This window comes from Struthio camelus, chromosome 8, assembly GCF_040807025.1.
Source record: "Struthio camelus isolate bStrCam1 chromosome 8, bStrCam1.hap1, whole genome shotgun sequence".
Classification (NCBI taxonomy): Eukaryota; Metazoa; Chordata; class Aves; order Struthioniformes; family Struthionidae; genus Struthio; species Struthio camelus.
Genome location: NC_090949.1, coordinates 20899737 through 20927021, shown reverse-complemented (window position 1 = coordinate 20927021; position 27285 = coordinate 20899737). Strand labels below are relative to the sequence as shown.

General features: G+C 38.7%; 1 protein-coding gene across 1 annotated transcript; it reads left to right on the top strand.

The window, feature by feature from the left end:
* Positions 1–4389: 4389 nt before the first annotated feature.
* Positions 4390–21333, top strand: LOC104142985 (calcium-activated chloride channel regulator 1). Its single transcript, XM_068952609.1, has 14 exons — positions 4390–4699; positions 6550–6690; positions 6919–7069; positions 7752–7869; positions 8583–8754; positions 10592–10819; positions 12677–12901; positions 13926–14103; positions 15926–16032; positions 17288–17512; positions 17679–17946; positions 18175–18339; positions 19073–19303; positions 20685–21333. Exons 1-14 carry the CDS (start codon positions 4520–4522, stop codon positions 21113–21115), a joined length of 2820 nt encoding a protein of 939 aa, XP_068808710.1. The 5' UTR covers positions 4390–4519; the 3' UTR covers positions 21116–21333.
* Positions 21334–27285: the final 5952 nt, after the last annotated feature.

The window sequence follows — 27285 nt, the reverse complement described above, 5'->3', positions numbered from 1 at the left end:
TTACTAAATTGCAGTAAGATTGTTTTTCACAGTGAACCAATGATAGTAAGTGTTAACTGCTTACTCCATGATGAATGAAAATTGAATCCTGAAACTGAAATGTTTTTTCTTACAGAACATCAGTTTTCTTCCTCTGCATGTGACAGCAGACTAGAACTACTTATGGCATGAGAGGTATAAGCTGTGAGGATGGTCATAAAAGGCTACGCAAAAGTATTTCTCCAGTGCATTCAGCATCTTAACAGGTGCATGGTTTCATATTTTGATCATTCAGTAGATATCTCTTGATTGTGAGTGATCAAGATCACTCCAGATTCCCCTCAACCACTGTCATGTCACCTTCTTTGGTCTTTTGGAATATGGTAGTACTGAGAGAAGTGAGCAAGTGGAAAAGTATTTGAAGAGTTCTGCCCTTTATGGGCTGGTCCCTGAGGGCAAGGAAGAGTAGTGTTCTAAAGGAAAGAAAGTAACAAAAAACAATAGCAAGACCAGACTTTCCTATAAAGACTTATGGGAACAATCTTTCAAGCTAAGTCTTTAAATACTTTTCATTCACTTATTTAAGTTCTGCCAAATACTGTAAAGGTCAAAAAAGAGGACATGACTGGACATACCAGGGTATTTCCAACTAGGTGTTCAATCTACAACTTTTCCTTGGCCTAAAGTCCCATGTACTCACCTGGCTTGCATTTAACAAACAACTACAGGTGCTTACAACTCAATGCAACAGGAAGAGTTCTCTTCAAGAAGTAAACCAGAATGACCAGACGATTAAGTTTAAGAATTATTTGAGGCAAGCTGACATTTCAAAAATCCAGAAGTCTCACCTAAGTGAAGCTGATTACGAGGGACAATAGACAGGAAGAAGCTAGGAAGACATGGAAAAAGCTGTTTAGGAGCAGCAAGAACAGGCAGCTTCACAGGACACAGAAGTAGGGGGAAGCTAAGGATGAGTGCAGGGCAAGCATGGCAGCATCCTCACCAATGAGGGGTGCAATCCCACAGCACTTGGGCAAGAAAGACAGATCCAGGGGCAGTTACCCACTTCAGCCACTCATCCAGCCACCAGCTGTCACAAGGCAGGCCAAGCAAGGTCAGGTCAGCAAGACAATGTCAAGATCAGCAAGATACAAGGCGGGCGCAACATACCACAGTGCAGCTCAGGGGGACCAAGGGAGAGGGCTGGAGCTGAAATGCAACTCCCAAGCCAATAGCAGAGGTCATGGCTGGAAACCCCAACAAGGCTTCTCTGGGCTCTTTCTCACAATTTAGCTCTTTTCTCAAGAAGTCTGACCCAATGTTACAGAGCTGCACCAAATCAGAACTGACCTTGAACACCGGCATTTAAAACCTGGGGAGGGGACAGGGGAAAGAGGTTGTCAGAAGATTATAGAGAAAGATCGTTATGGGCTGGGCTGGGTAATTAGAGCCTGTTGGTACACTCAGGGCTTTGAGACAAGGAAGTAATAATAAAGACAGAAAATAATAATACAAAAAGCTCTCCTAAAAAGTAAAGAATGGACAAAAGGAAGCCAAGAAAGAACCACTGTAGTATTATTGCAACTTAAAGGAAGCAAATCTCCCATTAACTTGTGATAATACTATCTCAGGAAGTGTCTCTTCCTTTTTTTTTCTGCATTCTCTAGCAGGACAATATTCTTTCTATTCTTATAGCAGTACGTAAAAAAATGCTGCAATTCTGATCCCACAAAAGCCAGTGAAAAATAAATTTGCCAATGGAATACTGGCAGGGAGATGTTCAGGCTGATACCCTTTGTCTTCTGCTACACTGACTAAAAGGGCCAGCCGGTCACTAGCCCATAGGGATAGCTGAGAGGATAACTAATTTATCCAGCAAAGCGTTACCTTCTTAAAGCATGTAAAAATATTTTAGAATGATTAGACATAGCTCTGGACAGCCAATCAGTTCACAAAAGTGAAATGGGCCTTTTACTTGATTCAAGTAATTTTGCTCAAACTTGCATTGTTGATCATGGCAGAAGGGGCGCTGCTGGAAGCAAGAAGGGCAGGTATATGAGGTATACAGGCCTTGCTTAGCCTTCCAAGTCTGACCGTCACTTTGCTTTTAAGCTTATCTGTGTTTAGCTGTTGCATTTAAACATTTGCCTTAGGTACCAACAGGAACTGTACCCATGTTTGCTGCTGTTGTAATAACCCAGCCTGCTATTTTCTACAGAACCAACAATATTTGCTTTTCAGACATTTTCTCTCCAGGACGATGCTTGGCATTTCCACTTCCCACCTAGTTTAGCTGTTTTCCAGGGACAACAATAACACGCTTTCTTCCATAACATCAGCTGAATTTTTTCACTGGAAAAAATTCCAGCCCTCCAAGGGATTTAGCTAACTTTACAAGGGAAGGAGAAAGGTCAGTGACAGAGCTAATGATGAATAAAAAGACAAAGACGAGGAAGGAAAAAGGGAGACTGAAACTCGAGTCTGCTTCCTGGTATGAACACCTTGGATATCAGAGTGCAATGCCATCGCATTGCCTCATGTTCCAGTTTTGGACGTACTTGTTGAACTTTGAAGCTGCAGACTAGTACTAATAGGTCTGCCATTAAAGAACTGTCAGCTACTCTGTTATCACAGTAACATCAATGCCAGTGACTAGATTAAGAGCATATTGCGAGAAAATATTACAGTCCAGCATAGTACGAGAGCCCCAATACATCTGAGACACAGATCTGTCAGAGTCTGAGTCATGCTTGATTTCCATTTTTGACTGCTTGGCACAGCAAAACACATATGCATAACCAACTTGACATCTCTCCACATATTAACTGCTGACTTCCGTCTGTAACAATTGCTTACTGCTTTAAAAGCAAATTATAAAAGTGTTGCTAACTAGTAGTGTGGAAAATGTTTAAAAAGGAATTGGTTGTTAGTATTTCCTAGGCTTCAATCACTGCTAAAGACAAACTGAAGGCAATCACAATTTTGTTTAAGTACCTATTCAGTTCAGAAGGGAAGTGAAGGTAGTAATTAGAGAAAACCACACACTGATAAATGAATAACAATCAGTATTAGTTAGAAATTGGAAATGCAGAAAGTTAGTAAGGGATTAAAATATCAGAGAAAAATACTGATGCTGGCAAAAACAAATGTATCAGGAACATCAATAAAAAACTTATGAGAGAATAAGGCAAATATTAGATACAGTTAAATTGTTCCTGATGCAAAAAAGCAGAAGTATATAGCTAATATTTCTGTCCAATATTTGGGAAAAAGTGGAATAACGTAATTACATCCCATGAAAATTAGGAGCTATTTTTCATCCTACTAGGAAAAGAGACAGACATAGATCTTCATCTGGAAGTATTTTGAAATGCCTATGTCTGGATAAATATCACCCTGTAATTTTAAAAGAATAGTATAAGACCTTCTGCAGCAGTTTACTCTTTTGATTATTAATGACTTTTGCAATATCACCAAGAAGAAAAAATACTTGTATAAAAGGCAAAGGGAGTCACCTGGAAAATTATCAGAAAATCTGCTAAAAATCTATTCCACACCAATAATAGAAAAGCTGATATAGAATTCAATCAGTAATGATTAAAAGATGAAAATGTAACTAGTGCCAGTCACCACCAAATTTATTCAATTTTTTATTATTTAATTTTTATGCCATTATAAATTTAACTAAAAATATAGATACATCATGAAACATTTGTAAGGTGAATACTATCTGATATTCCAGTTTAACATGTATCAGTACGTTGGCTTAATCAAGCACATCCTTAACAAATTAGGAACTACCTAGCTGACAGATCTCAAAAAGCAAGGGTAAAGAATCATCATCTAATAGACATTTCTCAAAAGACTGCAAACCATTGATAGGCCTGATGCTATTAAATATTTTGTCAAGGACTCAGAATGAAATACAAAATCACTTCTGGACGAGTTTCTTAGAGCACAAAGTGAGACATGAGGAGTGGAGATAAGGCAGCCACACAGAGTAATCTGGATTGCTCAATAAACTGTTCTCACTCAAGCAAAAAACATTTTAATACAAGTGTGACAATCATACACCTATTCAAATGAGGAAATATTAAATACCGAATAATACGTATAGTAGTTCTTGGGATGCTTACTCTCTCACTGAACAGCCTTTGCCTCGTCTGTTGGGTCAATTCCATACTACATAGTTGTGCTGTTCAGAGTTTTCTCAGGAAATCCCGGAGATCTTGGCTTGCCCGATTATTATTTCTGCTTACTCAGGAAATGGTCAAGATTAAATTTGACATAAACCTAATAACAGAACAGAGATCACATTAAGGTGCCTCAAGGGCACAAGGAAATACATACATATTTTTTTTAGGTCATGATAGCATTTCCTCCTAAAATTAATGCATAACTAAATAAAGTCAATGTATCCAATCACATTTCACCATATTTACATAAAGGATCAAAGTCCTGTCACTAAATGTTACATTTTTTTGGGTACAAAGGCAGTTGTATAAATAAGGCTGATAAGCCATGATTCTTCTAACCAAAAATGTGGGGACGAGGACAAGCAATGGTGGTGTTCAGGAGCTTGATTTTTTTGCTGACTTTTCAGTTCCTGCATGTGGCAAGAGGTTCTAAGGTATGGCTAAATGAGAGTGGCTATGAGGATTTGGTTATTGCAATTAATCCCAAGGTGCCAGAAGATGCCAATATCATTGAAAACACAAAGGTAAGAACATTTGTATTTACATGTTTTGTTTCTCAGTATTTTAGAATGCCTTGACTTTCTCTACTTCCAAAATAGCATGAATTAGGTCCAGCTCCCATTCATGTCAATGGGAATTTTTCCTGTTGTTCAGAATTAATTGTTGATCAATCCCATAGTTACTAAACCAGTCATTTCTAATTTGTCTTGCCATCTACTGTTCTTACTACGAGCACCACTCGCCTATGTGGGACAATACTGTAATATATTCTTTTGGGAGGCAGACTGAAACTCCTTTAAGCAGCTTTCCAAATGCTTACCTGAAAAAATAGCCTATGAACAGTTTTTTAAAAGCCACTGATCATGCTACTGTCCTAGCACTTGTCATTAGCTAGTATACCTCCTAATGTTCCTTTAAAATTTTTAAAGGAAACAAAAAAAAAATGCTTAGGTTTAGTTATATTTCTGGGCTTAGCTTTTATTACAGCCTTTGTAGACTCCTGAAAGGCATCCCACATAGATGCCTCTACAGAACTATTCTCTTAGCGTAGTATGCCAGCCAGGTCTCAAAGCAAAGCATATGTTTTTGTCTATGTGAAATCATTCTGGAGAAAATCTGCTGAAGAGCACGCTTCTTCATACAGTTACTCGAATTTCAGCAGTATGTCTAATGCCTGTTAGACCCTGATGTAGGATATCTCAGTCCCATATCAGTTCTAAGACCAAGTACGAAGGATATCATCCTTAGGTCAGCCAAACAGTTTACAACATTTCCAGATTTCTCTCATCTAACAAGAGGATGACATGAAGCTAAACTGGATGTGATGGTTTACTTTTTACCATTTCTCACTGATTGCCACCTTTTTTTAATAATAAACATAGTTTACATCACTCCATTTCCGTTATGGGACAAGCCACTAAGCATGTTTTTTAGAGTAGAAGCATACATGTGGCAGTTACTGTTCCTGCAAGATAACCTCTACATTATAAATTCACACAATAGCTGCCCTTATGGGAACTTGCTCTTACACCATCCCTTTAGTTCCTTTGATCTAGTTAAAACTGGTCTGTTTTGTCTGCATAGCAGGTAGGGGTGGGATGGGGACAGGTGAAATATCATGTCTCATTACTTCTCAACCTGTCACGGGGTTAGCACTCACTATCGCTCCCAGTCCTGGCAAATTTAGTTTCTTCAGGAAATATCCGTTAGCTGATTTTTTAATGCACACGTAACATAGATGTTTGATTCCAAAGTCTTTATCGCAGCTTGTTTCTTAGTTTATCAAAAGCCTATGGGACAGATTTCAGCTTCATCCTTCCTTTTTTTCCCACATCGAATAGCTAGTTGTTACTGAAGAGAAAAATAAACATAGGGAACGCTTTTTCTGCTGCCTGTACTCCAAGGAAGGTGGTAAAATAGCAACAAGAAAGAAAAGTAATGGCAGCATATAGTAGCCATAATAATACAAATAAGAAGAAAGGAGAAACAGTGAATTTGACAGAAAAACGCTGACGTTTTTCAGATAAATGAATGAATGGGTGCAGTACTGAATCTTTCCCACACTTGCTATCAAGCCCATATTAATTTAAGAGAGAAATTCTTATATTTAGTAGTTTTAATATGATATGAAAGCTAGAGTGGGAATTTTATCACAGTCTCTGATTAAGAGGAGGATTATAGAGCAAGTGTGAGATTCTAAGAATTACAATTTGGCGTCTTCATTTATAGCATCTGTGCTGAAGATGGTAGTACTTCTTTTGTTTTGTATTATGTACTTAGTGCGCCTTTATTTTACTACTCTTTCTTGACAAGTCTAAATTATTCCTTGCACTTACTTTCAATTGTAATGTTAATATTTTTTTTCAATCCCTAGGCCATGGTTAAAGATGCTTCTAATTACTTGTTTGAAGCTACAAAACATCGATTTTTCTTCAAGTCTGTAAAAATTATAATTCCTAAAACATGGAGGAAAAACACCAACTATTCACGATTAAAAACAGAATCATATGACAAGGTATGACCTACAGAACTCTTTAAGATTAAAACTATAAGGAACAGCTGGTTTGATAATGCTATATTATAAATTACTGCAAGATGTAGGACTAATCACGGAAGTTCTTATTTAAGAGAAGAACTGATGGGAGCATTGGACTGAACTTTCACAGAAAGAATCACCTAACCCTTCTCTATTCCCACCCTGCATTTCTCAATGTTATTTATGCCTTTGGTCTTACTGTTTTAGGCAGATGTCATCATAGCGGATCCTTTCTTGAAATACGGAGATGATCCATATACCTTACAGTACGGAGGATGTAAGGAGAAAGGAAGATACATCCATTTCACACCTAACTTTCTATTAAAAAGCAGTTCGCTTAATGTTTATGGAGAAAGAGGTAATGCTGCTGTTTAGTTCAAATGCCTATTTTAGTGTTAAGATGCAATCACCATGATTTTCCCAAGTGATTAGTGAATTTGAGTACCTCAGTTTGCTTGCCAAAATTGAAACACTTCAAAAGAGACAGATTTTTCAGAAGTAGTAAATTCCTATAAAGGAATTCCTGTAAGGTATCTGAAGCTAAATATTCAAACACTGGATCCAAAAGTTGTTTTCCCTTTGAAAACCTTAAACGGTTATTTTTCTGCACTGTAACTGCTGCTATTAGCAGTAGCCTTCCTTTTAAACTCACTTACCAGAAAAAATATCCAATGTTTGTATGTCTGATTTTATACTACATTAGGGACAAAAAATGTAGACGTTTGCTGCCCTATGGGACAGAAACCTTACAAAAACTAAAGTTCCTCACAAGATTTTTGCTAACTTGGAAAGCTTTTTTAGAACAGTTCCTGAATTTCTGAGAAACTCAAATACGAATCAAAATTCTAGTCGTGGTTACTAAATTAAAGCCTTCCTTGTTTTACCTAAAGGTAAAATTATTTTTCCTATCGCTTAAACATGTCACAGTTTTCTTGTATTATATGAGAGAAGTATTATTTTGTTAAAATGACTTACTAAAATGTTGAGTTGGCCTTAAATGGTTGTGTTTAGAATGTGTATATGTTACTACTTTTCAACAGGCAGAGTTTTTGTCCATGAATGGGCTCATCTTCGGTGGGGGGTATTTGATGAATATAATAGCGATGCACCTTTTTATGTGTCCACAAATTCTGGAGCAGCAAGTGTTGAAGCAACAAGGTATTATTTTTTCATATTTCTACTTTTACATTACACAGTTTAAAACATTTCAATAACAATTTCAATATTCTTGTTGTCTGTGTGGAGTTTGTGCTTTGATCTCTGTATAGTCTCCATCAGCTGTTCATATGATTTTTTATTCAATGATGTCTATTGCATGCTTGCAGCACAGAGTCCAAGCTGGCTGAAGTGCAGTGTTGTTTTGTAACAGGTTCTATAGATAAAACTAGATAGACTTTTGTTGTGTGTGCAATTGCAGACTTCCGTTACCATTTGTTACATTTTATTTAACATAATTTTGTCATATAGTAGTTATCAACAACACTGAAATCCCCTACTGAAACCACTGTGATTTTAAGTGTTTTCCACAAAGAAATCTTGCTCTTTTTTTGCAGGTTGGGCATTCCAATAGTGTTTTGCTTTGCAGCTCCTAGCAAAACATCTTTTCTGCCTTGCCTATAAATACCTCAGGATGCTTATCAATTGCATCAAGAAAAGACAACAAGGGTTTTATGATTTTAACCATTTTCAGATTAGAGTGGGGACTCTGCAAGGCATGAAGAGTGCCTACCCGTCTACTTGTACAGTGTCTCGTACAGTGGTGTGTCAATGCCAATTTGGCTTTGGGCAGCCAAAATTCAAATAGATAACCAAACCTATCACAGAATATATAGGGGTTCCTAGTCAACCTTGCCTGTCTTCTCTTCCCGTAGGTGTTCAGCTAGTGTCACTGGTGCACCTGTCTTCCAAGAGTGCAGTGGAAATAACTGTGAAGTAAGAAACTGCAGATATGATGGCCAGCTCTATGAAGCTGGATGCACATTTGTACCAGACAAACAACAAAATATCCCATCTTCTATTATGTACATGCAAAGCTTACCTTCTGTAAGTATTGCTACACCTTTCCAAACTGAGAGTTTAGTAACATTTGAGGTCTTGTCAAGTATTTCTGCTGGATAAAAAGACCACAGAGTCAGGCATTTCTTTAACTAATTTCTGTCTATTTCAAAGAATATGCAAAGAATATTTTTGCTCATAATACAAGTCACTTTTCAAGCAGCCTCTGTCTGCTCTAGCACTTCTTTCCCCTGCTGTCTGCCTGACTTTCTGGACAGTGTTTTCTGTTGGCTTGTTACTGCCCCCACCATTGACATCTCAACCAAACAATCTGCAGCAAATTCTCTGCTGTTTTAGCTCAGTTTCCAACTGATGCTACAGGTAAACCATGACTTGTTTCAACAATCTTCCTTCTAAATGAGCTTACTCACCTCCTACATTTGAAACAGATATCATCTCTTGTCTTTTAGGACTTCTTAGGACAACTGTCACCCAGTGAAGATCTTTAATGTAGGCTTGGCCTCTGTCTGCCTAGCATGAAGTGTAATAAGTATTACTGTTGGTTGTACTTACTGTCAACTGGGACAAGTACTGTAATCTCTAAGACAAGAAATACAAGTTTTACTAGGAGATTTCCTATAACAGAAGAACTCCATCCAAGTTACAACTCCCCCACTCACTCCTCCTTCAGGAAGAGCAGCTGCACATTCTAGAGAGGGCAGACTCTTTAGGACAGCCTCTTCTACCTATTGTCCTTTTCTGGGAAAAAAAGACTGCAGAAGCCTCTACAGCAAGGACACAAATATCCTCCTTTTAGGGGTGGGCTGGATGCTTATTTAAATCTTCCTTTCTGATAATTCATAGCATCTCTACCTATGTTTTGTAGAAATCTGCTTCTCCAAGTCCCTCAAAGGACTCATACCTCCTATTACAGAAACATTGTACACTACCACAGGTACAACAGGTGCTTGACAAATCTCCTTCCAAGTGATGCTATGAGTTCTATTATAATCTGTTCAAAAGTGAAAATGGGAGCTAGTGGAACTGATTTGAGGGCTGTTTTGTGTCAATAAGGGTGGGATGCATTGAGAGCTCAGCATCCTTTTTGCTCTTTGTTTAGAAAATCAGATCAGCAGACATAAAAGTGAAGTGCTCTTGCCAGATGCCTTACCCATAAGATTCAGGTGATTTTTGATCACTCTCTCTGTAAGCTGCCATCTGAACTGTGTTACCTCCCCTGCAGAACAAATTTATCTGTCAATGCCTCGTGCAGAAGCAGCCCACCTCTCTCAGATGTGGCCAGGCTGGTCTCCTCATGTCAGCTCTGCTTCAGTGGTTGTGCTGGGGTTCTAGGACAGAGGTCCTAGATGTCCTGCATGATGGACAGTCTTCTGGAAAGCTAGATGACTGTAGTAAGGGATGATAATTCCTTTAGCTATTTACTTCTATTTCTTCGGGCAAGCTCTTTCTAAGATCTTTAGGGGTCATGGCTTTCCCTCAGCAGGACTCTGCTGACATCCTTAGACATCTAAGGACAGGAGAGGTTGTATCTGAATCTTGACCCTGTATCCTTTGCATCTCTTTCCTTATTCTGCCCAAGAAGACTTACAGGAATTGGTTTAAGACCATCAGCTTAACCCAGGAAGTTTGTTAAATATGCAGGCTGCTAACTTGTGCGGACCCTCATACTGGGAGCTTCTTTCTCTGTTTGCTTCTTCTAAGATCTTGCTTGGAGAGGCACCATGACACAGAAGACACATTCGCTTGTGAAAGAACACTTATATTTGTCCACCTCTCACTACAAACCCCATATTTTCTGAGATATTTTGTTACACTTATACTGTTGAAGCTCAGAATTATTATCATCTTCAATTTGACTTTTTAGGTGGTTGAATTTTGTGATAAAAGCTCTCATAATGTAGAGGCTCCAAATATGCAAAATAAGATGTGCAACTACAAAAGCACCTGGGAAGTAATTATGGAATCTGCTGACTTTCAAAACTCCTCTGTCGTTAATAGTCCTACACCTCCTGTTGAGCCCACATTCAAGCTACTGCAGACCCAAGACAGAGCAGTCTGTCTAGTACTGGATATTTCTGGGAGCATGACATTGGTAAGCATACATATTTTATAAGCATTTTTTGACAAAAGATATTACAAATGCAGATATAAAATAATTTAAATACTTTCAGTCAATATTCCAGTCATTAACTTTATTATTCTAGGAAAAAAAAAAAAAACAGACTGATTTCTCCCTGCTAATCTTATTCAGAAATTCCTACAAGAAATTCCTTCAAAATATTGAGAGTGACAGGCCATACTTGGTATTTTTTTTATTGTAAAATCTCACATTTACATACTTTCTTTCCTTTGTCTCACAGTTAGAATGACAGTGCCATTGTATTTCTCCTGAACAGAACGTATGTTATAGACAGAGTTTTATTTTGTATTCTTATTATGTATGATTCTAAAATTACTTTAAAACAATATTTAGGTACGTACCAATAAATGAGATGTTCTCCTCTCATCATGATATTGGTTTTTTGGAATCAAAAATGTGAGTTATCTTAATGCTATGTCATGGTAACATGACGGAGGGTTTTCCACCTTTTTTTTTCCATGAAATTTTGCATAGTTTTACTCTTCAGAACTTTCCATGGCATGAGATACCTAGCTTCTTTGTGGAAAAAAGGTTAATAAGGTCTTTGAATATGTACTTATTTGCATAAAAACACTTTTATAAAACTGATATCAGTGTGATCAGCTGCAGAAAGGTGACAAAATTATTTTGGATAGATAAGGCCATTTCCCAATGCTTTTTTAATAGATTTCAAGCCTCTGTGCAGATTATAACAGCTTCTAAAAATGAGCCTATCAGCTTTTGATGACATACAGCATTTCCTTATCCATAACTTACTTCTTCCAAGATTCGGTAGTGAGCCAATGACAGCTTCTATTTTCTCAAAAATATTACAAGTTCGGACTGTCATGTCTCACAAGAATTCAAGGTTAAAAATTAGACTTGTTCACTGGTTTAATAATGGGAAGGTCACCTCTAGTTTTTACATGGAGAACACAGTACTTACTTGTGCCTCAGAAAACATAAATGCCAAGAATAATGCATGCCGTTTATATTCATCTGAAGGAAATAATTCATAAGGCTCAAGTGTGCTGAGAAATATTCTTAAATATTTGACAGTTATTCCTTAAACCAAAGGTACACAAAGAAGCATAAAGCAGCAAATGCTCTAATTCTCTAGGTACGTACCAAGAAGTGCGGGATTCTCCCATAGTACTCCATTAACAGACCTATTTCCAGATGTGCCATTCTACTCCAGTGCTGTTCCTGGGGCTGATCTTCAGCAAAGATCTGCAATTGTAATAAATTATATAATGATTTTCATAATATGGATGAATGTCTGCCAATCGTTATACATTTTATGAATGCAGTTGGTAATTAATAATGTAATTCTAACTCAGAAAGTGAAGATAATTATGAATCCTGCAATAATAGCTAGTTTCAGAGTGAAATATTTTCAAGTTTAACTTTTTTATTTCAGTAACTGCTTCAAATATGTACATTTGAAATATTAATTCTTTTCCTAATATTAATTTTTCAAAATACTTATTGTCTAGGCTAACCTACCACATGGGTATTAGAGATGCTTTACTTTGGGACTGACAACATGCTATCAAGACAAAAGAGTAACAAATACTTGATTAGAAATTAGGTCATAACCTCAGAAGATGAAGTTTGGTTAACGATATCTTTCCTGGAATATACAGTTTGCAAACACACCAGAACATGGTACACATCTCCTCCGTCTGGGACTGAACATACATATGAGTTGTCTAATGTACCTTATAGGTGATAGTTATTAATTTCTCATTACAAACTGAATAACACTACTAGTTGCTATATTTTCAGAAGAGGTTGCATTCTAAGGATGTTATTTGTCTCCACATACAGAATGACCGCATTAAGCATCTCTATGAGGCTGCAGAGGTATTTCTGCTCCAAATTATTGAAATCGGTTCCTGGGTTGGAATTGTCACATTTGAATCTAGTGCATATACAAAAGCTCCTTTGCAACAAATAACCAGTAATACAGTACGCCATGCACTTACTCAATATTTGCCTAGGACTGCTGGTGGAGGAACGAATATCTGCGCAGGTGTACTTACAGGACTTCAGGTAAAGTGCAATGTGGAAATATCTTCTAGAATGTAGGGAAACTGATGAAAAATCAAGGAACATATTTGATAGTCCACTGAACATGGGCTTCCCACACAAACATATGTGTTCATCACAATGAACATATAGAGTACGTAAGTGTTGAAAAGGGAAGCCGTGCAGCAGTAATATTGTTAATTCCCAGGGTTCACAAGTCATGCATCAAACCCCTAAAACTATGAAACTGCATAAAAATCCTGAGATTGGAAGAGTAGTAATGGATAGATATTATTCTTGTCTATTTTACTTCCTGGGGCTGGGAGTCTTTGAAAAACTCAGCAGATGTCACCTAATTCAGTTGCATGTCTGTGAATCAGTGGCAATGTGTAGGAGAAGGGAAGAGAAAGAAAGAAAGAAGTTTTACGGAGAATAACGAGACTGCTGAGGTTGCTGGGAGTCCTAGGCAGAGAGGAGGCTCAGGGCAGGGGAGACCAGGAGGCAGGAAGGCATCCAGACAGGGAGGGAATAGCCAGAGACAGAGGCGTTCCCCACAAGTGCCCCCCTGCCCCACCACCAAGAGTCTCCCTCCCTTCACCTACCCCAAGTCCCCCTTGGGGCTATGTCTTTCCTTATCTACTCTTGAAATTTTGGGTGGAGAATAAAGAGTAGTAGTTCCAGATATCATATGTAGAGTTTTAATATGTTGCCCTTAAACATCCATACCCTGAACTGGCAAACATAACCAGGCAGGATATTTCTGACATATTCAATTTGGGATGGGTTTCTTTTCCAGGCAAATATACAATAAACATTTATTACAATTTAACACTCACTAGTTATAAGTGATTAAATGTTTCAGTATCAATTGTAATAATATCATAATAGTTTTAGTGTTAAATAAAAACTCGAACATGTATTAAAGAATAAATTTGTCTTGCATTTGAAGCTAACACAGTTCTGCTGAATGCATAAGTTGACTAAGCTCTGGGATAAGCTATGATTTAAAATTATTCTGCTGCTAATATCTTGAATTCTCTTAATTCAGGTGATTACAAATAAATTCCAAACTACATACGGTTCTGAAATTGTACTGCTGACTGATGGAGAAGACTCGAATATTGCAAGATGCTTTGATGATGTGAAACAAAGTGGGGCAATAATTCACACCATTGCATTAGGGCCTGACGCAGCTAAAGAATTAGATGAGTTTTCAAGTATGACAGGTAAATATTCTAAATAAACTTTTTCTGGCATGCATATTCAAGTATATGGAAATGTAAAATAAGAGCAATTAATGCCTCTAGAAAATTAAATGTTTGATTTTTAATAAATATATATTTTTTAAATTTAATTTTGAAGAAGTTCAGTTTTCACAACAGGCTTTTTTAATGCAAGCAAGCAGCACTCTTAAGACCCTTAGTTTTGTTTTAGCTGTTTTGATTTAAAAAATACAGTAACATGACCATATCTTATTACTAAAGAGATTTAATTAAGACATTGCTATATAACATACAAAAAGAAGTGTAAGAAGCGTTCTGCAATGACTAGAATTTTATTTGTGGCATTGCATGCAATGACTAGAACTTTATTGAATTTATAAGTATTTATTTGTTATGTAAATAATAATTTTCTCTAACTGTTGCAGCTGAAGTGCGCTATTAGGAAATGTTAAACACTGTTACCACCCGTGCCATTAGCAAGCATAGCTGTTATCTGAGCCGGTGCTACCCAGTTAATTTTAAAATAACTATTTGAAAACTATCCATCAGAGTGTTGCTTCATGCTACGGTACCTGCAAATGCTGTGGGAGATTGCAAACTCCTTGGGTAGATCTAGAATGCAGTTTGATTCCAGACAGATATGGTGAATAAATCTTGTCTCACCTGAGAGGTGCGCGTGCTGTAAATTTTCAAACATATTCACTTGCCTTAGTAATTTAAATAACTTGGAATGCCTTTGTATACTTTTACATCTTTGGAGCAACGTGACTATGGGAGAGTTCAGAGCTCAGTTCTGTTCTGGCCTGTATTTTAAGACAGAATTGGTTATTTATGTTCCCATTGTAGAGTAATTATTAACAGTGAGCCAGAAAGAACTCAGATGGTCCTTTAGAAGGTAGATAGCAACCAGTAGGTCTCCTCACTTAGCAACAAAAATCAAATTTCCAAAGATACTGTGTAGATGCCTGAGCTAATGCCTCTGCCAGCATGTATGACTCCACATGAGACAGAGCCATGCATCTGAGACGCGCTGCCTGCGCACGTGCGTCTGTGTGTGAGGGATGGGGGTGAGCAGCGTTACATGGCACGGAGGGGCTGTGAGGGCAGATGCTACATTTTGGGTATCTCCCCAAGGTTTGGCCTGGCACAGCAGCCTCTCTCCCACATGGGATTCCCGTGCCCTCTCCATTCAGCGCACAGCAATGGCTCAGTTTGTGTCTGGCACGTCAGAGCTCAGTTTGAAAGAAGGTTCAGTGCAGCAAATGCATGAAGTGCACATGCTTTAGTAGAGCGCATGAAAACATTCACAATAAATTAATTAACAAATCTGCACTGAGTACCAGAACCTCCAATGGACTGGGGTTGCGTGAAGTCAGTATGCATGTAAAGAGATCCCAACTTGACACTATTAAATAAACAGAGGTGATGTGGATCTCTAAGAGCCACAAATCATGGAATGCCACAATGTTACTTTTACAGAGATATTTTCCAAGCAGAATGTCATTTAAGGGATAATACACAACTTAAAATCCAAAGGCAATACACACAGTCTAAAAATGCTGTACTTGATCAAATGCTGCAGGGGTGTGATTTTTAGGCCAACTATGCCAATGGGGGATAAAATGAGTTTATCGCATAAGCTGGAACTGATTTTTACATGAATTTACCATGATGCATGAATTAAAGCATTTAAAAAGGTAAATTTAGTTTTTCAACTTATTAACAAATTGTCTTAGTTGACTGTTCAATTCCAGAAGTCACATAAAAATTACCATTTTTAGAGTAAAAAATTAATATTTCTAATTATTTTACTCTTGTCTTTCAGGAGGTTTACAGCTTTATGCTATAGATGAAGTCCTCCCCAGTAAGTTAATTGAGGCATTCAGTGAAATTACATCAGGAAGTGGAGATATATCTGAACAATCTATTCAGGTCTGAATATCAACACCTATTTTTCCTCCTATGCTTTTAGCTGACTAGTAACTGACTGAGGTTAAACAGTAATGATCCTAATTGTCAGTGGCTTTCTTACAGGTGCAAAATAAACTGCAATTTGGAAACAGTGGTCTTTTTTAGTGGTTTTCTACCTTACGTGAAATAAATTATGTATTAGCCCATGAAATCAAGAAAATTATTTCTTGTGATTGTTAAGCTTGGAAAGACTTTGACAGAAAAAAGCAAGCACAGCTCTTCCAGGATGTTTTAGTTAGTTCACTCTTACGTGAAACATTATTTTTCACAACATTTTAATAGTTTAACTCAAGGAACAAAGAAACAACCAAAAATATAGTTTCTCTCTTAAACCATATGTAACATCTATAAACTTTTTAGTCTTTGCAGGTAGGCAAACTGTTACTTAGAATTTAGCAACTCTCATTCCTTACTTTGTTAATATTTTAACATAGACCCAGTTCTGTGTTTTATCCAAAACGTACTACTGGCAAAGACAGCTAGATTATAAGCAGCAACCAATGCAGATTTGACAAACAGGTCTGTTTTTTTCTGAAATATTATATTGCCTTTGATTGACTCTTCTGCCTCACCTACATAGAAGAGAAAATTTTTTAAGTTCATGAAGGGCTATTTTCTAATTGTAGGTTTTCTCATTTATAAAATAGGAATAAGAAAATTATATGAAAATTGCTACCTATTTAATACAGGAAATCATTTGCTTCTCTTTCCTGAATGTTTTCCTTTGTTTTGTTGTTATTTCTGTCTCTCTCTTTACTTTTAAGCCCTAGAGTCATACGGAGAGACTTTTTTTTTCCCCTGAGGGACAGACAAACGACAGTGGAAATATAGTGATGCTTTCTTGCACAATGCTCTAGATAGGTAGATAAATAGATTAGATACAAAAGTGAAGGACTGATGCTTACCATAACTTACTATGTTTACCATAATTTTACACTTAAAATCAATGTTACTATGCAAGCTACCATCACAGAAAGTGAGTCTAGGATTTTATGGTTCTTCTTCATCTAACAGTTGTGCCAAATGGCTCTAATTTCCCTACAGGTAGAGAAAGCAGCACTAGAAAGCATTTTGTCTTCTCTGTACAAGTCTGAGTTATAAATAAAGTCAAGAATGCATGGGTGCAATACTGCCCAGCAGTTGATGAATCACTTTGAAAAGATTCTGTTTTAAATGTTTCTAACTAGCAATAAGACAAATTTTATGTCTCTAACAGCTTGAAAGCAAAGATATAGAGGTTCCAAGTAACCAATGGACGAACGGCTCTGTGACTATTGACAAAACTGTGGGAAATGACACTTTCTTTGTCATTGCATGGAGTCTTTATCAACCACGTATTTTTCTGAGGGACCCCAAAGGAAAAGAGTATGGAAACTCAGACTTTACAAGTGATAATTCAAACCCCAGAACGGCTAGACTTGGTATAAATGGCACTGCAGAGGTAAAGACCGAACATTTTCTTTTATTTTCTGAATGCATCAACATTTCCTATAGACTAGCCCACACCTTTTCTTTAATTAATTTTTTATTTCGTAAGGGGGGAAAAGGTGCTGTTAGAACAGGAAGCTTTTTTACTAGATGTTTATATTTTTCCATTTGATTTGCAGGTGGGAGACTGGCATTATCATATTTACAGTTCTCATACACAAAAACAAACTATATCAGTAACAGTTACCTCTCGAGCAGCATCTTCTGATATTCCTCCTGTGACTGTCAAAGCTTACATGAATCAGGCAAACACAGCACCTAATCCAATTGTTATTTATGCGGAGGTTAGTCAAGGGTTTTTGCCTGTTCTTGGTGCAACTGTGATAGCAACCATAGAGAAAGACAAAGCTGCAACAGAAAGCCTTCAACTTTTTGATAATGGTGCAGGTAAGTTTTCATATACACAGTCAAAACCTTTGCATTTATGCATTTCGGATTCCAAGACTGCTTGCTCCCTTCAGACTTAGTAATAACTAAGGATTGAGTCATGACTATGCCCTAAATCAAGAAAAAAATAACAAGGGAGGAAGAGAACCCTGCTGCTGTAGGACAGAAGTACACTACAGGATTTTTGCTTGGTTTACTGAACATTATTCTCAATATTTCTGTACCAAGGTGCTGATACCATCAAGAATGATGGAATCTACTCAAAGTACTTTACTTCTTTCCAAAACAATGGAAGATACAGTCTGAAAGTGAACGCCCGTGGGAGAGAGACAACTGTCAGACTTGGCCTCAGACAAAATCGAGCTTTGTATATACCAGGCTACAGAGAAAATGGTAAAGAATATTTTAAAAAAGGAGACTGTGTGATTTGTGTTTGAATGGTGGTGTAAAAGTTTAGTAAATGGGATCATTTACATTCAAAACACTCTATTTGATGTTAATAGTTGTTCCATCTGTCATTCCTACTAAACAAAACAAAACAAAAAACCAAAATAGGTGCAACTATTGTATCCTATGTAAGGGAACAGTGCAAAATGTTGTCTTTATTCTAAAAATTAATTTACCTTACAGCCAGGAGAAGGATAAATATTGCTAAGAGTCTGTATTTCAGCAATTGATGACAGAAATTTTAAAATTATTATTGTTATTGAGACTGTAATATGAGAGTTTTAGGTAAATAAGTTCAGTATGCAGAATTAGTATACAAACTGATGCTGGTAGAAAAATTAGCTTCTGAGATTTCTTGAGTTTTGAGTACTTTTTTTTGTTAATGCTGAAATGTTAATTGTTGCATTTAATATTCTCACACACATACATTGAGAGATTTACAAGAATCAACATAAAAATTGCCTACAAGCCCCACAGACTTTGGGTTTTTAAGCATTTTTAAGTAAATTTTATGCTGAGAATACTGAGATCACTTTGTTTTCTGTCTTCACCACCTTTTCCACTAAATTTGAATAAGCTAAGGAAAAAATGATAGGATGAGAAGAGATAATAAGTGATAATAAAAATGAAAATAAAATGTAAGTCGGAGTTTTGTAATGCTGAAAAATTTTCCAAACAGGTAAAATTCAGATGAATTCACCAAGACCTGAATTAGCTGATGAAGAAATCCAAGCCCAGCTGGGAAGTTTCAGCAGAATTGCAACAAGTTCTTTTCAAGTGAATGCTGCTGCCTCAGGAGCTACACATTCTCTTCCACCTTGTAAAATTACAGACCTTCATGCTTATACAGAAAACAAAACAATTATCTTGTCTTGGACAGCTCCAGGGGGTGTTCTTGACAGTGGACAAGGTAAGTCAGACACCTTATTTCAGTGAGATGAGGTTGATACTTTATTGCCTTTTATCTGAAAGGACATGGTCCAAGGACAACCAACCAAGAGTGAGAGCCACATCTTTGCCACCTAGAGAAGTAACCCAAAAAAAGGTACTGTGTTGTACGAAACTGTTTTAGTTCTCCTTAATTCTTCACAGGGAAAAAAAAAAAAAAGAAATAAGGAATATTACAAACAAAGCAAATAAATAAAATTATAAGTACTGTAATTCAACCACCAGAGACTCCATCAACAAATCTTAGTCCACGTTTGTTCATGTGAGCCAGGTAAAACATGGACAATACAAAGTTTTAGTCCATTTACAGAGATGTAATAAGGTTCTCTCCATGATACTCGTATTAAGTATGTTGTAAGGGAAAAATCCAACCTAATTACAGCTGTAATGCACATGCGTTTCCTTTCATTAACCAGAGATTGCATGTTAAAATATACAGTCTACAGTCATGCAGATTACAGCTTCAGATCAAAATCTCATACTTATCCACAATTTTTACTAACCAGCCACTCAGGGAACAAATCTCAAATAAATAAAAAAGTCATAGATGCTTGTATGTTGCTATTTTGCAACTACACTTCTACATCAAAAGAGACTGATAGCTAAAGTGGGCAGTTATTGCAGTATAGGTTAGAGTAGCAGGTTCTGTACTGGTGTGGAGTTGGGCATATCACGCATCTGTCTCTACTATCTAAACAGAGAAAGATATTCATAGGAAGAAGAGAAAAAAGCAAGCAGAATGTAAACAAAGAGGAGGAAGTCTTGAAAAGCTGCAATCTTGAAACAAAAGCAGCAGTACTCCAAAAAATTAGGAAGCCAAGCACATTTACCGCAATGTAACTACAAGTTCTCTTGATTACAGAGAAATGGAGCAATCATTTAGGATATATCTCAGGTTTTGTTAGTTTCAGAACTTCCTATTGAGACAGAGAATGCAGACCAGATGCATATAAATGTATATTTTAATTGCCATTTGCTCTTACATTTGTACTTGGACAGCATAATTTCTCATTCAGCTACATTTTGCACAGCCCAGACAAGGCTAATAAGTGTTGGTAAAACAATGTTTTTAAGGCTAGTGAAGGGAAGGAGTTCCCAGACTCAGGAACAATACACTTTTGACCATGTAAGAACTAAGGTTCTAATAGCAATCCTGCTGAACCTCCTACCCCCGTTCCCTGAACATTGTTGATGGTCAATTCAGCCAGGCAGTCCATAGTAAGACAGGAAGACAATCATCTGCATTTTTAGAAAATTGCTCGGAAAGTCCTATATTGTCACCACAAGCAGGGATATTAAAACATGTGTGTTAATTTTTTGTCATATATATTCTTTTTTCCCAGCTGATCACTACATAATAAAAACCAGTGAAAATCTTCTGGACCTAAGAAATAACTTTGATAATGCTACTTCCGTGAATTCCTCTGATCTCATACCCAAGACTGCTGGTACCAAAGAATTATTTACAATCAAAGCAGAAAATCTAACGATAGAAAATGGCACTACAATCTACATTGCTATACGTGCTACTGCTAACACAAACTTGACCTCAGATGTGTCTAATATAGCACAGGCCACATGGTTCATTCCTCCAAAAGCATCCGTGCCTTCAGAGGGGCCTTCAGATGATGAAGGCAATGAAGGTGGTGTTAATATTGCAGTAATAGTGGCAATAGTAGCTGGGTGTGTAGTTGTTGTTTGCATTATTGTAAGTTCAATTCTGTGTGCTTTACAAAACAAAAAAAGAAGAAAGGATCCCGCAATTAGAATGTAAACATATCTGTAAAATAAAAGCCTAGAAGGAATTTAGTGTAATTTTTACCATAAATTCCAAAATAAGGAAAGAAATATTTGTATGTTTGAAGATCAGGTGCCCTAATTGTAAACAGATATGTATTTCTCTTTTTTGATATGCTTACAGATGAAGATTTTCAAAAGTGTCTTCTATTAGATGTACACTGATTAAATGCTAAACACAAAAGCAGACACTCAGAAACGTAATATGTGTTCTACGTGTCGTTTGTTTCTAGGCAATCTAAATACTTCAACTCTTCTGTTGCAAGATTTTTCCAATGTAGTATGTTTTTGCTTTCTTAAAAAAAGAAAGCAAAGAAAAATGATACTTCCTTTATTTTTACTCTCCACATAACAAGCTAGTAAGACAAGATGGAAAAAGAGATCAGAGAGCTCTTCAAGCAGTGCAATATGATTTTCTATGCATCTTTCATGTTTTCAGATAGGCTTAGTGAGCCAAGAACAAAAACATCCACCTCCAGGGTGTTTATTTGCAAAAAAATATTTAGGTATGTGGAGCTACAGGTGTGTGTAGAGCAGTATAAGATTTAAATACTTGCAGAATGAGAGTTGGACAGTACATGCAAATGAGCACATGGAAAATGTTTCAGGGTTGAGACTAAGAAGAGCTGTAAGTTAGGAGCCAGGATATAGTTTTTATATAGCTTAAAAGCTGCTAAAGGAAAAGGAATGTGAAGGAAGGAGGGAGAGGGATGTATGATTGTATGACTATCTTTCTATTGCTAACAAATACATTATACATATTGTTTGGTAGGAATTACATCATACAATCAGAATAAATGGGTTGCAGCACTGTTCCTGGAACCATTTCCTTGGGCTACATAAAAATATGTCAGATCTTACACATACCATGTACACATACCATGTACATGATCCAAGACAAATATGGATTACTCTGAAGACACCCCATTCCTACCTTCCTTGTGAGCAGAGCTGCAATGGTCTATTGTGTGGTGACACTGACATCTAGTGGACTTCACACAAAACACTTCCAGTTTTCCAAAACTGCTCCAAAAACCACTTTATATCAAACCATCTCTTTCTGGGATACTCTGGGATACTTATAGTTGGCTCTTATCTATAGGAGCATTTAGAGGATTCATTTGAAGCAGAGGCTTAATTTTACTAAGCACTGTATGTACTCATAATAAAAGATCTGAAGAACTCAGTTCAAATAACACAGGATTCACCTCTCTCCAGAACATCTGTGCAAAAGGCAGACTCATTTGCACTTCCTGACAAGTAAGTGCAAAATGAAAAGGCAAGACTGTTTTACTGATTCCACTGATTATGTTTATATTGACAGCATGCATGTTCAAATGCTATGTGGGGTGGAATCCTGGCTATTGATGCAACTGTCACGTGCCAGTTCAGACTAACTAGAAAAGCTGTGCTAGTTAAAGTGAAAACCATACAAATTTTGTTCCTAAGTATGGTCTTCCTAATGCTCTTCTCAAAATGATTTCATCTTCCAGCTTCCTTCACAGAACTTTTCCAGCAGTAGAACTCACAGTCTTCTACAAAGAAGATTAGTTTAATTATGCCTGTATCATAGATGGAGATATAGATGGTACCATGGGATAAACCGACTTTTCCCACAGTCATCAGGAGGTAACAGGTAGAGCTGCAAATATAGCTCTGGTCATTAAACTATCATTGCACAGTAAAAAGGAGAAAACAAAAAACTTTGCTCTAATTTTTATTTCCATGGGGCCAGTTCTGGCCTGAAGAATTTTCCATATGATCTTCCTCTGAGTATAGTCTTTTCTAAGAGAAAGAGCTAGGGCAGGTGGGACCAAACTGATAAGCTGCTTGGGTACCAAAATATCCCACTGTGTCTCCAGGAAGTATGAAACTGCAGGACCAAAGGTTATCACAAAAACAACACATGATTTATCCAGTCCAGTTCCCTGAAAATTCAGGACCTTTGCCTAGTGAGTGTTTTGCCAGTTCCTCTATGCAGTTCTAGTACAACTCCAGTTGAAGGGTTTCCAGGGAGTACAGCAGAAGCTGCAGTGATGGTAAGTAGAAGACTACACTAATGAGAAAAGGAGCACTAATTCCTACTGAGATAGGCATAGTTTCTGGACAAAAGTATGGTGTTGATAACAGACACTTTCTAGTTCTATCAAATCCAGCGCCCAGATTTTTAATGAAAGCCTGATTGTACAGAGACCATGCAGCTAGCATTATTCGTTTTATATTCTTTTTCCAGTTATTACAAAGCTCAGCTTACATTTGTTAACGTTGGCACGGAGGCTATATACTCAATACCCAAACAAGAGCCCCTACCTATTTTAGTAATATAAGCTTTGATTATTAAAGAGAGGGAAATATTAAACATGTTTCTTTAAAAACAATACAGAATCACAGAATCATTTAGGTTGGAAGGGACCTCTGGAGATCATCTAGTCCAACCTCCCTGCTCAAGCAGGGTCCCCTAGAGCATATTGCCCAGGATCACATCCAGACGGGTTTTGAATATCTCCAGGGAAGGAGACTCCACTACCTCTCTGGGCAACCTGTTCCAATGCTCCGTCACCCTCACAGTGAAGAAGTTTTTTCTCAGGTTCAGATGGAACTTCCTGTGGTTCAGTTTCTGCCCATTGCCTCTTGTCCTGTTGCTGGGCACCACGGAGAAGAGACTGGCCTCATCCTCTTGACACTCCCCCTTCAGATACTTGTACACGTTGATGAGATCCCCTCTCAATCTTCTCTTCTCCAGGCTGAACAGGCCCAGCTCTTGCAGTCTTTCTTCAGAGGAGAGGTGCTCCAGCCCTCTCATCATCTTTGTAGCCCTCCGCTGGACTCTCTCCGGCAGTGCCATGTCTCTCTTGTACTGGGGAGCCCAGAACTGGACCCAGTACTCCAGGGGAGGCTTCACCAGGGCTGAGCAGAGGGGCAGGATCACCTCCCTCCACCTGCTGGCAACACTCTGCCTAATGCACCCCAGGAGACCATTGGCCTTCTTGGCCACAAGGGCACATTGCTGCCTCATGCTTAACTTGTTGCCCACCAGCACTCCCAGGTCCTTCTCGGCAGAGCTACTTTCCAGCAGGTCAACCCCCAGCCTGTCCTGCTGCATGCGGTTCTTCCTCCCTAGGTGCAGGACCTTGCACTTGCCTTTGTTGAACTTCATGAGGTTCCTCTCTGCCCAGCTCTCCAGCCTGTCCAGGTCCCTCTGAAGGGCAGCACAGTCTTCTGGTGTGTCAGCCACTCCCCCCAGTTTAGTATCATCGGCAAACTTGCTGAGGGTGCACTCTGTCCCTTCCTCCAGGTCACTGATGAATATATTGAACAAGACTGGGCCCAGGACTGACCCCTGGGGGACACCACTAGCCACAGGCCTCCAACTTGACTCCGCACCACCACAACCCTCTGAGCTCGGCCATCCAGCCAGGTCTCAATCCACCTCACCATCCACTTATCTAGCCCACACTTCCTGAGCTTACCTACGAGGATGTGATGGGAGACAGTGTCCAAAGCCTTGCTGAAGTCCAGGTAGACAACATCAACTGCTCTGCCCTCATCTACCCAGCCAGTCATTCCATCAGAGAAGGCTATCAGATTGGTCAAGCATGATTTCCCTTTGGTGAATCCATGCTGACTACTCCTGATCACCTTCTTGTCCTCCACATGCTTAGTGAGGACCTCCAGGAGGAGCTGTTCCATCACCTTTCCAGGGATGGAGGGGAGGCTGGCAGGCCTGTAGTTTCCTGGCTCTTCCTTCTTGCCCTTTTGGAAGACTGGGGTGACATTGGCTTTCTCCCAGTCCTCAGGCACCTCTCCTGATCTCCAGGACCTTTCGAAGATGATGGAGAGTGGCCTAGCGATAACATCCGCCAGCTCCCTCAGCACTCGTGGATGTATCCCATCGGGGCCCGTGGATTTATGGATGTCAAGTTTGGACAAAAGATCTCTAACCTGATCCTCCTCAACCAAGGGAGAGTCTTCCTTTCTCCAGCCTTCCTCTCTTGTCCCCAGGGCCTGGAATTCCTCAGGACTGGCCTTAGCAGTGAAGACGGAAGCAAAGGCAGCGTTCAGCAATTCTGCCTTCTCTATATCCTTTGTCACCAGGGCACCCGCCCCATTCAGCAGCGGGCCCACATTTTCCCTAGTCTTCCTTTTGCTATTGATGTATTTGAAGAACCCCTTCTTGTTGTCCTTGACATCTCTTGCCAGATTTAATTCCAAATGGGCCTTAGCCTTCCTTGTCGCATCCCTGCACACTCTGACAACGTCCCTGTATTCTTCCCAAGTGGCCTGTCCCCTTTTCCACATTCTGTAGACTTCCTTCTTCTGCTGGAATTTTGCCAGGAGTTCCTTGCTCATCCATGCAGGTCTCCTGCCCACTTTGCTGGACTTCTTACTCTTAGGGATGCACCTGTCTTGAGCCTGCAGGAAGTGATGCTTGAATATTAACCAGCTCTCCTGGACGCCCCTTCCTTCTAGGACCCTACCCCATGAGATTCCTCCAAGTAGGTCCCTGAAGAAGCCAAAGTTAGCTCTCCTGAAGTCCAGGGTTGTGATCCTACTTATTGCCCTGCTCCTTCCTCGTAGGATCCTCAACTCCACTATCTCATGGTCACTGCAGCCAAGGCTGCCCCCAACCTTCACCTCTCCAACTAGACCTTGTTTGTTTGTTAGTACAAGGTCTAGCAGCACACCTCTCCTTGCTGGCATCTCCACCACCTGTGTCAATAAGTTATCATCAGTGCTCTGCAGGAACCTCTTAGACTGTTTGTGCTGAGCTGTGTTGTCTTTCCAGCAGATATCAGGGTGGTTGAAATCCCCCATGAGAACCAGGGCCTGTGACTGTGAGGCTACTTCCAGCTGTCTGTAGAAGGCCTCATCGACTTCCTCTATTAGTTTAACCTGAACCCAACCCCCTGACGATTTGTTTAGCTCTGAACAGCAGCTGCAGAGAAAGCCTACATTTGCCACTAAGAGCCCCTGCTGCAGGTGTTGAAGGTTCCAATAGAGACAGGCAGACAGCCTGCACATGGTAATGACAGAAGGAATCTCTAAGCTGTTAACACCCAAATGCATGTTTCTTCTAAGACGTGCAAAAATTTTTCTAAAGTTTGTCCTGACCATTAGGTTATAGGCTTATAGGGCATGGAGAAAGAGAACTCAGGAAAGCAAGGAACTCCATAGTGGTTTAGTGGATAGTAAAATACTGCAGAATTCAGACAGGCGACATGGAGTTCCAGCTTCTGTTCCAATGACTGAATTTCATTTTATGTTAAACATTTGTAGGATAAAATGGTGAAAGAAAATGTTTCAAATAAGGGCTGCTTAATATGAAACATATAAACATGAATTAGGACAGATCTCTTTCCTCTTAGATAACTGTGGTAACCATTCATCTGAAGACTTATTTTCTCCCTTTCACTCATTCACTGACTGCTTAAATATTTATGAAAAGAGGAAGAATGTTAAAAGAACTGAAAATAACACCCCCTGCTTCACATATGTCAAATAGTCAACTTGTTAAAGGTGGAAATAGTGTCTAGTTAAGGCCTCTTCCTAAGAGGTGGGAATTTTGGGATTAGGCCTCCTTAAGAAGGAAACAATTAAAAGTAGACCTTCCAAATCCTACCTGAGTACTCTAACCCATGAGGGCTAAAAAGAAGGGACTCCTCCTCCTCTTCCATCTGGGTTATGCTAGAAAGGAGTGGTATCTACCCACTCAGGAAAGAGCTGAGTGCCAAGGCTATCAGTATACCATAGAAAGTAGCACCTTTGTCTGGTAGGTGAGGCCCATAAGCCCTGGGTAGCAGCAGGGTGCAAGGCTCAAGGAAAAGCCAGCATTTTTTTGGCCAAGGCTGGACCGTGCTGGCCACTGTGAACTCCCATCTGCACATGCCACTTTCCGCAGGCATGTTGGGGTGCCCACCTATCTCACCTGAGGTGGGTACTTCTGCCTTAGCGTCGGGCATCGCCACGCCACACTCATTTTGACATCTCAGTCAATGGACTCTGTCAATGGGAACTGCTAAGAGTTAACACTAATGAAAGCCATGAAATAAAATAATTGTATTTGTGTGTCCTAATTTTAAATCTTTGATGTTGCTGTCTTTTCACATATCCTACATTTTTACAGATCCTACCACAAGCAGCAGCAAT